An 11,275-nucleotide genomic window follows, 5' to 3' on the forward strand; every position below is an offset into this window, starting at 1 on the left:
ATTATTGCTAATCATAAAGGACTAGTCGAGATCTGCCATTAGATATAATAATAAACAGGGCTATATTTACACGAAGAACAATCGCACAAACAAAAATATTAGTAATTCCTGATGCTTGTATTTTCATCAATCAGTCTGACTATAATCTAGGTACCTATATGGTGAAAGAGCACCGGTCTTATCGAATACCGATTCTAGCCGCACAAGATATCTAACTTTACATTCCACCCAATAATATTACGAATAGAAAGCAAAAAATGGCATTATAATACTTAGAGCGAGCGTAAGTAAAATGTATACAGATAAATTTGGAGTGGTTGTGACGAGTCGTTATCTGTGAAGCAGGTGTGAGGTGTGTTTCAGTGAGATGGTGACCCGCGGGCGCCGACGCAGTCCGCCGCTGCTGCGCGCGCCTCCTCGCGTCTCGGGCAGCTGCTGCCGCTGCAGCCACCACTCTCACACCCCTCACTCTCACTTTCGTTAAGCTAGCAATCATGACCGCGATGAACAGAGCTATGGTCGTGGCCGGCATCATAACCGTGGTGAGTACTTCATTACAATATATTTATTTTTTCAATTAAATCCATAATTTACTTTCTAGTAACTTTAAAATTATAATAAGTAGTGTTTACTGGCATGCGTTTCTTAAAATGTGATCTCTTGCTCAGCGCAAGACCGTTAAGTTAAATGTTTCTTTTAAATATTCCAATCTAACGTAAGATTTTTGCTTGTGCGAATGATGTTCTTATCTAATGTAATTATTATGATACTAAATGCGCGACCTAAAACCCAATTTCTTGCGAAGATTGGTAGTCGGAATTTGGTCCATAGTAAAAATATCAGTTATTTTATCAGTCGAGAGTATGCTGTCAGTAATAGATAAGAGTAGGTACGTTATGATTGCCATGACTACAGCCGCTTACCCTCGTGCCGGCAGCGAGCACCACGCTACGTGCTGGTGCAAACTTCCTTCATCTTTCTTTATACTTTTCATCATCATTAGCGTATAATAATTATGCTTATAATAACGTCGAATTTTTTTATTCCAACTTAAAACTGTATAACTTAATTGTGTTTTGAATTAGATAGAACACATTAAAACGTTCGAGTAACATAATTATCAAAACATGCGTATTAATAATTCAAATATGCCTACCTAAATATGGCCCATATCATAAATTTAGCATACTTAGATAACTTCTCAACTGAGTAGAGTTGGTGAAATCTTTTACTTTCTTAAACGTTACAACTTTACAACGTAAATATGTATGTATTTGTTAGTGGCTTACTTAGTTTCTTTATAGCTTTGTACTTAGTTATGTAAAACACATACTATGTAATTCCTAGCCGCGTACGTTACAAAAATGTAAGTAAAGCAAAAAATAGTGGGTCGTTTTAGGGTTCCGTAGCGAATATATACGAAATTTCGCCATACTCTTTGCTTTGTACATGCTCCGTCATCTTTTATATTTTTTCATAAATTAAGTTCATAATTGGAGAAATAATAGTAGATCAAAGACATAACTAAAACTACTACTGGTTTTCAAATTGTTCGAAAGTTTTAACGCTTCTTTACATTAGTGTAGAAGGCTATGAGACCCTAATTTTAATGCACGGACACCACGCACTTAGCAATTTTTTATTATTCTAGTGGAACGAAGATAATCTTTAAAGTTTTGTATGTAAAGTTTCATCATAAAGAAGAATGGTATTTCGGAACAAATATCATCTCTACTGTTTCTTGGAGATCTTCTTCTTCTATCGTGTGGATTGTGAGGTAAATTACCATCCCCATCAACCCTGGTGTCAGGGTAATTACTGAGCCGCCATAGGCCCCTGACATGACTCATGTAACGACTACGTACTTACATCAGTAAGTAATAACCGGGACCAACGGCTTAACGTGCCTTCCGAAGCACGGATCTTTTTACTTTTTGGACAATCAGGTGATCAGCCTGTAATGTCCTAACCAAACTAGGGATCACAAAGTGATATTTGTGATTTGTCCCCACCGGGATTCGAACCCGGGACCTCCAGATCGTGAGCACAACGGTCAACCACTGGACCACGGAGGCCGTTATCTTGGAGATCAATGAACAAAATTAAAATAGGTACCTGTATAATTCAAGATACCTGACAATTACGATTGTTCTGTTATTTGTATGGAGAGCTAAATACATAAACATGAATATGGTATTTCATTCAGGAATAGCGTCAACGGCATTCTCTTTGAGATTATGTAGACTTTTGAAAGATTAAAATATTTCGTCGATTGGTTTAGTATCATCTTATCGTACTTTCGTCACAGCTAAGAGAATTTCCAGATATCTGACACATACTTACATTCTATCCCTATTACGAAATCTGTTATCGGGCAATTCTAATATCGGCGTGGGTCCTATGATTTGGTAGGTACCTATATTGCAAGTCCGCATATTGGTGAATGCCTGGGAAAACAAGATAAACAAGTAGGCACCAAGACACTGTTCAACTGTACGTTATCTATCTATCCCAATTTACTCATTACGGATCTGCGGTATAAGTGATCCATATTAGGTATATAGTGAAGGTATACACAAATTAAGTAATTTTTATTAATTTGTGTATACCTTCACTATATACATGGATCACTTATACCGCAGATCCGTAATGAGTAAATTGGGCCTAGTACACGATATTTGCATGAAAGTGTTTATAGTCCCTGCTATCTACTTTAAAAATGTTTAAATTATACGAAACTTAACATACCTAATTATAATAAATTATGTGTTTCTTCAGTTCCAGGCCGTTGGTCAAATAGTGTTCGCCTCGCTTGCATTGCTGCAATACTTTTGTGTCATCGATTTCCTAAGACAATTTCCAATTCTCATCTTCATTAAAATATTGTATTTTCATAGTAAGTATTAATACAATTAAACATTAATTTTTAATCAATACGTAAAAAATAACAATAAAAACTACACCAGTAGTTCTACAAATACATTTCTTTCATTTATTTGTTTCCTTTTTTTCATTTATTAAGTATATTTCTTTATACAATTTACCACAAGTACATTTGCTTATTTTACGAGTTAATATACGTCATTGATTTGTTACTGTACTTTCAGACCCTAGTACTTGTGCGGCGCGTATAAACATAGGCGAAGCGATAGACGGTATGCCGAACCCAGCGTTTGTGTTGTTGAGTCGGGAGCCCTTCACAGCCACCCGCACCTTCTACATCAACTCTGTAAGCCTGGCTGCAGGCGTCCTCTGGCTGATCACATGTTTTGGCATTATGAGTAAGTTTCGAGAATCAAAGATATTTTAGAACTACGATTAACAGTATGGCTGTATGGATCCGTGGTAGCCCAGTTGGTAGAACGCTTGCCTCTCACTTTGAGGTCGCAGGTTCGCATCCAGCACAGGCCTAACCGATGATTGACGAATTTGTTTTCGAATTTATGTTTGGATCATAAATATGATTGTCACGTGCTCGTGCACGTGCGGGATAATGTTAGGGAGATGATAATTAACAGTATGGCTGTGTTTAGTGAAAAGTTAAACTAACGTGAGGAATGGCGAAATTTCGCTCATATTCGGAACAAATGAAGAGTTACAGATCTCTGAAAACGATCTTTACATGTCACCTGCGAGTACTAACAATGTTGTTGACGTCGGTTCACTATTGCAGGAGGTGGTGCAGAGAATAAACAATCAAAACCCATACGATGGCCGTGGTTAATGCTCACCGTAGCGATCTGTGGATTAGATTTAGTGGCCACGGTTACTTACATTAATGACACATTTCATACAAAGGTAAGCGTGATTTGTGATAACTTGATAAAGTACCTATACCTACTTTGTTCTTATCAATGAATATTGTAGTGCTTTACTTTTATATTTTCTGTTTATGTTCTACTATGAGGGAATGAAATAAGAAAGATTATTGTCATCTTCGCTTTGTAGTACCTATAATGTATAATTCATTTTTAGTATAATAATATTTATGTCCTTTTGAACAGACTCTTTCGGAGTTGGTGGACTTCGCTGGTGGAATAACAAGTGGGACTGGCAATGTGGAGGTGGACACATCTCTGACCGCCTGGGTTATGGTCATTGTGTACTCAAGGTTCGCCGTGTTGTTCCTCTTGAACATGACTTTGATTGTCACCGTAGTTATCCACGTCAGCGCCAAACGCATCGTTGAGAACACTGGAGTTGTAAGTACCTTAACTATGACGTATTGAAATAGAAATACTCTTAAAAAAACTTCTTCTTCTTCTTCTTTCTTGAAGAGAGGAAAAACACTCTAGAGCAGTCCAATAATGGTCAGCTACCAATTAGCCAAAGATTAGTTATTATTTTAATAGATAGAAATCGCATACACAAATCTCGTTTTTACTGTGCCGAATTACACCGCGCGTGCGAGGGAGACAGACAGTCCGCGTGTGCCCCCTTGCTCATATACGGTTTACGGCTTAAATAGACCAAAGTGGCCCCATCGGGAGCATAAGGTAATCTACGCTCTTATTGGTGCAACCGGAGGTCCCATAGAATTCTAGTTTATAGAAGGTAGGAGATAGTAACATATTATGAATCAATGGGTACGAGAAACGGATTTATCACTGGCTACTGGTTAAAAGTCTTGATGAATATAGATAGCTGAAGTCTCTGCATGAATCTCTCAGCAGGTGGAGGCGGTTCGCACAGTAACCACAGACGCGAGCACGTCCGCGGACGTTTTGGATTCTGAGAGCGAACCGAGTGAGGTTCAACCACCCACGCCCAAGATACCGCGGCCAGGGCTCAGTCAGTCGTTCCGGGCGATGAAGGCCCGCCTGTTCCACAGGAACCGCTCCCCGGACCGCGCCAGGGTGGTCGCGCAACTTGAATCTGGACCCAACTCCCTCAACGCGTCGCCGGAAAGGTAAAAATGATTTTTAGTCTAGAATAAATAAATACACGAGCTCTCGTTCTCAAACTTATCTATGAAATTGAAACTGATCAAGATAACGATTGAAACGTATTCGTACATACAAATTGATTTTGGTTCAATCACACGGTTTAATATTTAGGCCGTTATTTAAATCTATCCTACTAACATTTCGTTCAAAGATTTAAGTCGATAAGTTTGGCGAAACCTTAACACTTTCAGGGACACAAGACCTGTAGATGATAGGTGTAGGCTATTTCCCGATTCCAAGTGTGATTACGTACAAAAATGAAAGGCAAATAACCCGTGGTTTGTGCTCCTGTGTGCAAAGAATACTATTTTGCAGATCACCTCCGGTGCAGCACGTGGATATAGACAAGAAGCGCGGCGTGAACTTCCCCGAGAACCTGCTGTCGCTGCCGCAGCGGCTGGAGAACATGATAGCTGAGCAGCAGCGGCGATTGGACAAGGCTGTGGTGGACACGTCTGGTCGGCACTCACCGCCCCGCGTCTCGCAGTCCCTGCCGCATATCGCGTCTACTTCGCAAGACACTCGCGGGTGCGCCATAGTTTTTAAATAAAAAACATAAATAGCCCATATTATTACATAAATACCTTATTCAACTGGAGGGGTATGGAGCGTGTTCCTTCTTAAAGCAACTTACAGACACTTTTGATATGAAGTCCGAAGATGAGTTTGATAAATCGTAGGTTATCTTCGTTTCAGTCAGTTCAGCGTGATGTACACAGGGTATAATATGCTGAAAATTGGCTCTAATTAATAACAACATGCAGTTAAAAAAGTGTACTGCTTTTGGTACATTTGCCAACCGTGTTGATCCTAGTAAAACTTACCTAAGTTGTGGTTATAAAATTGCCTTGTCTTTCTGAAAAATGAGCTTATCCTACGCGATTAGATAACTTAGCTCTTAACACTTTCAGTTTAGATTCGAGCATGTGGGATCAAGACTCTCTGGATGAGGACATAGGTATTTAAATTATTGTATATTTGTGTCATCGTGGATGTGGGTTCATGGAAATAAATTCATCAATTTCTGGGAACTTGCATACTTTCTTCATAGGCTCATTTATTTTTATGAGAGGTAATTGTTCATTTAGAATCATGTACTTAAAATATAGTTTTTACTAACTTGAATAAAGGATGCGGTTCTATCGATAATATGTATATTTTTTAAACTCTTCGTTTCATCGCCAACTTGTGTTGACTTGGGGCGTTGACGAATAAACGGACATCCTGGTTATCGGATTTACGCGTTGTTAATTTGGCGAGATGACTGGATCAAAAATAAATTATGAAATGCTAATCTAGACATATCTTTATCTTTTATCTTTAACCACTATATGACCGCGTTTATTATTATTTTTTATTCACATCACAACAATATATTCCATACATTTCTTTAGCAATTTGTTATTGGGGTATAAGTGTGTCTCTATCTCATTTAACTAGGTTATCTAGCGTATTTGAGTATTAATGTGTGAGTATTGTATGTGCGCAGGCGACGCGGCACGGCGGCGGAGCTCCAGGGGCAGCTACCCTGGGCGTACATCCCCGCCTCCGCACATCGCATGCGCGACCAACTCCCGCCTGATGAGGACCTACCCCCTGTCCCGTTACCAGACTATACCGCTATTCCGTCATTTAGAAAAGCTTGTAAGTATTTATCTCATTAACCTACATTACTTTAGTCATAACATAGGCTGGTGCCAGTGTGTGCAGAAATAGGACTCCTATTGTCCCCACTTTAGATGTTTTATTTTTGTATCGTATTTGTTAACTAAATATTACTAGAGGTTACAAATACTTCCCTACCCCTAAACCCATTAACTAACTTATTTTATTAAATATTCCGTGGGAAATAAAAAGAGAGTTTTGTTTTTTCCTGTTTGTGCAATAAAGTATTTGTTATGTTATGTTATGTTATGTTATGAGAATGGAAAAGAGTTCTTGTGATAGTGATGCAGCCATCGGTTTCAAAAAAGTACCTGAATGGAGAACTGAGACTTTTGTTTGTTGGTGTCTTTCAGAGCATAGGAATCCGAAGTCAATATCATTCGAGTTGCCGCAAAAATATTCTAGAATATTGTAACTTTTTTACAAATATCCAGTGAATTTTGTTGAACTTAACAAAAGATTTTAGGATATTTTTGCGGTGACCTGACTGATACTCGTATAAGGGTGAACAAATAAGAAGTGTTTGTTACAGCCGTACACCGCGCCGCTTCGAGTTTAAGTTCTCTAACGCAAAAGCGGGATGAGAAGTCGCAGTTACCACGTCGTAAGTACAAATGTATGCAAATTATAATATTGATACTAACAAGTAATTGCGAGATGACATAGAATCTTAAATTAAACAAAATTAAACAAATTGTTATATTTTCAGCTCCTCTTACGCAATCGGATGTGCTCTACTGAAAATACAACTTTCTGAAACGTAACAGATATCACTACGATGGAATATTCCTGATTATCCTTTATTTTTTGTGTACTATCTTTACCAAGGTGCCTACAGACAAAAGAACATTCACATTTTTCTGTGGACTAAATCATTGACCTACATTTGTTGTAATTACTTCACTTATAAGTAGGTATATTAAAAATAAGTTTTATATCTAAGTTTATGTTAGATAAGTAAGTACTTGACGAATTTAGTTAATTTAACTGGATGTATATGTGAGTAATATTAACTGCTAAAATGAATGAATTTTATGTGAAGGACGTGTGTATAATAATAATAATTGTTCTAATCGAAATGTTGATAATGTTAATAAACTAACTTTTTGTACTGATTAGGTGCTTCTTTTGAGTAAAAATGTCGGGAAGAATCAAAACTTGTGCAAAATTGTGATGATAGATACATGTTCTACCAATTACTAATTTTCACAAGTTTTCATTACATATTAAGCTAAATATATGTAGGTTAGTGTTAGGACGCTACACAGCCTGTCATTACAATCTTTCGACTCTCATTAGAATGAGATCTCGTTAAGGATTGTATTGACAAATGATTTATAAGACAAATATTTGAAGGGATCAGTCCCTCCAGGCGCACGTGCCCGTACTGTATTGTACAGTACACCTCACAGCGAGCATCCAGTACTCGTCCAGCATGCTTCTTCTGGAGTACGTTCTTTTGAGTTAGCAAAGAGTAACGTATGTTCGTTGTCTTCAGTCCTCTTTATTTTGTATAATAACATAAATAATTATTATAAATCAATGGATTGGATATTCTGCTATTCTAACGTCCTGTCAACCATGACATCTGTGAAACCGACGTACGGAAACATTGATGTAAAAGGAATGTTATTCAGGAATACTGTGTTGCCCATAGACTTACCAAATTAAGCCTGTAGAAGGAGCTTGCTGCGTGAGTAGTTGGTGAGTAGTTGGATGGTCGCTGTGAGGACTCGTACAATAGGATGCGGTTAGGAGGGCCTGGAGAGCCTCGTCCCGACATCAGACGTGTCAAAGAGCTGACTGCGCGGCATATAATGGCAACACAGTACTCCTAATGTTGGTTTCAAATTCAAATCAGGAATTCGATTTCGATAGAGATATATAATTGAGCCTTGTCTTGATTTCCTTGTTCTGTTGTTCTGAAGTCGTGTCAACGACGTCTGTCCATCATCGATTTCCCGATTTAAATTTGAAACCGTCATTAGGAATACTGTGTCGCCGTTACATGGCGGGCTACCTGCACTCTGACATTATGCTTAGTTTTAATCATGATTTTTCTGTACAAATCCGACAAACTTAAATAATTTTAAGATTTTAAATAAATACTCTGATTTAAGTTTATATTATGTTTAATTTATACTTATGTTATGCCGATGAGGTTAGACAAGAGCGCGTGTGTCGATCTGTTCCCAGTCGCGGATGAGTTGGTACAATGTCTGCGTTATAGAGAGTACTGATACCAAGTAGAAGATAATTGACAATTTTAAGTGGCTTTGCGATAGACTGGATTGTTTAAGGGCGACGTAGAGGGAGTGTATTTGGGAATGTATGCTGAAAAGCGTGTTGAGGAAGTTGATGATAGGGTATTCGCCGAGGGGTAGTATTTGTACGAACATGGTGACAGCGGAGAGAAAGGAGAGCACGGCGCCGCGCAGCAACGGGCCCGCCGACTTGGGCGTCACCACCTCCGACGTCGTGTACGTCGAGTACAGCAGGCTGCACAGCTTCCACGGCAGCAACAATATCAACCTGTGACATGCCCCACGTTCATATCACATAGATAAATATTAACTTGCGACATCATCATGCCTAACACTGTCCATCTTTCTACGTCTATCACAATCACCCAACCTTTCCACCCATTTGTAGCTAAATCCGACTACTCTATTACTTATTTGACCTTTACATGACAGCCGTCGGCTATCCGACACTTTTATAGCTATGTTTTAAACTACTGCGTCTTACAAAATGCACAAAAAGGCGGTACTGCGAGCAATCTACAAGGTGGGATTCCTTGTGATTGTCAAGAGTCTTACAATCGGCTGAATCGGGGGTTGTGCCCTTCACACAAAAAGTGGCCGTTATCTGGCTCGCAACGTTCTCTGTATCGCATCTTTGTGCGTTGGGCTTCAAGTAGAGTATATTATATTTAACATAAATACAAAAACATTACATGCTTCCCATGGTATGAATTTTAGTTGGTTCTTGCATTTTTGTATTATTTCTTTTTCCTGGTTGCCATTTTGTTGTACTTCCCAGCTTTTAGCCCATTTTCTCTAAGATGTTTTATGCCATTAGGTATATTTTGTACCTAATAATTACAATAAGCTTTGACTGTTGTTGTTATTTTTCCATTTTTGCAGTTTGGACAGTTGACAACTCAACCACAAATAATAGGCTGATATTTAAGATTTTTCCCAAAGTCAAACAGTCAAAGTCTGTTCGGAAGTAGAACTTACTCTAACGCCTTTGAAAAGTATTTTTTTTTTATTATTTCATTTTACTTATCGGGTAAAGTTTATGCACACATTCAGGCGTTCAACATTTATTGTTTGGTTCGGCCGACTTACTCGTAAGGGTCCAACGAAAATATTCTATCCTTTATACCGATAAGAATTGTAATTTCTTTTACTCAACAGCTGCGTAACCATAAGTAATGTGGGTATATAGTACGGAATAGAAGAAAGAGGATAGATAGGCCCTAATGCGCATTTTGTATGAGAATCGCTGTCGACTGTTCAACCCCGCTTTCTTTTACTGCAAACAGATAACGACGATAATTTACTGCTTCTCAAATTCCGTAGCCACTTTCCTGGCCGATCACATACAATATACATATATTGTATGTGATCGGCTGCAATTTTATCATTACTTTTCGTAAGATTTCGTAAGAGTTATAATGCACAAGACGACCTTTTAATATACTGTCGCGGAGCTCCTTGGGTCGTAAAGTTTGCAGACGAGTGGAGCGCAAAGTTGCAGTAAGAACTATTTGCTCATACTTGTATGGCGCGCATTTCGCGCTCACTTGGCCCTTCCAACCTCTTCTATTCCGTGGAGGGCTCTCATCCGTTTATGTTCTTAACAGTCTTGTAACTACCTACATTTTTCCTTGATTCTAGACTCGGTACTTCATACCTATCTGACCAAACGGAAGTAACAAAATGTACTTGGCGGAAGAATATGAAGAGAGTTCATAGCACGTGCTGTACAACTCTTATGTTTCACCGTGTAGTCCCGCGGCAATACCTACACTTTCCTCAAAAAGCTACAAAATTCGCGTCGTCTGGGAATCGACCAATGAATGAGTGAAGTTTAAAGCTTAATAAGTATTTTTCACCCAATCTAGATCCTATCAACAAGTATTTACACTCATCAGCACTTACCACTCATCTGTTAAGAATTCGCGTTGATAACGGACATACCTCACCGATATGCTACCAGTAACATATTCCATTCCATATAACCTACCTATCTTTTATTATTAATACCAAAATACCTATCTATTTCCGTAATGTAGGTATGCGATATCCAATAGAGTATATATTGATTATTGTCGAATGCTATGTTCGCTTACGTGAACAATAAATAACCGTTCGTGATCGAAGGGGGCTTTCAGTCGACCTTTTCTTTTTTGTGGGGCATACTAATACAAATCATGTACGCAAATATATTACAACATTCATATTTATAATAATTGATAGGCTCACTCCCTATTACATGGGTGCTACCTACATACATAGGTACTAAGTATACATTATGTCTATTCCTTCGGGGATACAGGTTAAGTTTATGTATGTTTTAAGTAAATGTTAAATTCATTATATAAAATCACGCCCGCGACGAAGGATCCTTAACAGGATGAGCAGAGCCATAATTTA

The 11,275-nt window shown here is 38.4% G+C and overlaps 1 protein-coding gene across 2 annotated transcripts; it reads left to right on the plus strand.

Moving 5' to 3' along the window:
- Position 1: 1 nt before the first annotated feature.
- Positions 2–8,737, plus strand: LOC126380037 (uncharacterized). Of its 2 annotated transcripts, none has more exons than XM_050029138.1 (11): positions 2–283; positions 364–542; positions 2,779–2,896; positions 3,108–3,281; positions 3,674–3,798; positions 4,005–4,202; positions 4,671–4,909; positions 5,262–5,474; positions 6,436–6,590; positions 7,144–7,227; positions 7,321–8,737. In XM_050029138.1, the coding sequence occupies exons 2-11, from the start codon at positions 495–497 to the stop codon at positions 7,350–7,352; spliced, it is 1,386 nt and encodes a 461-aa protein (XP_049885095.1). In that variant the 5' UTR covers positions 2–283; positions 364–494; the 3' UTR covers positions 7,353–8,737. The 2 variants fall into 2 exon arrangements, with proteins under 2 accessions (XP_049885095.1, XP_049885096.1); XM_050029139.1 differs by having other exon boundaries at positions 7,144–7,215.
- Positions 8,738–11,275: the final 2,538 nt, after the last annotated feature.

This window comes from Pectinophora gossypiella, chromosome Z (assembly GCF_024362695.1).
Source record: "Pectinophora gossypiella chromosome Z, ilPecGoss1.1, whole genome shotgun sequence".
Classification (NCBI taxonomy): Eukaryota; Metazoa; Arthropoda; class Insecta; order Lepidoptera; family Gelechiidae; genus Pectinophora; species Pectinophora gossypiella.

Excerpts from the sequence above, each read along its gene's own strand:
- LOC126380037 (XM_050029138.1), top strand. The coding sequence starts at position 495 with ATGACCGCGATGAACAGAGCTATGGTCGTGGCCGGCATCATAACCGTG. Across the intron at positions 3,282-3,673 it reads CACATGTTTTGGCATTATGA|GAGGTGGTGCAGAGAATAAA; the intron begins GTAAGTTTCGAG and ends TCACTATTGCAG. Across the intron at positions 6,591-7,143 it reads TCCGTCATTTAGAAAAGCTT|CCGTACACCGCGCCGCTTCG; the intron begins GTAAGTATTTAT and ends TGTTTGTTACAG.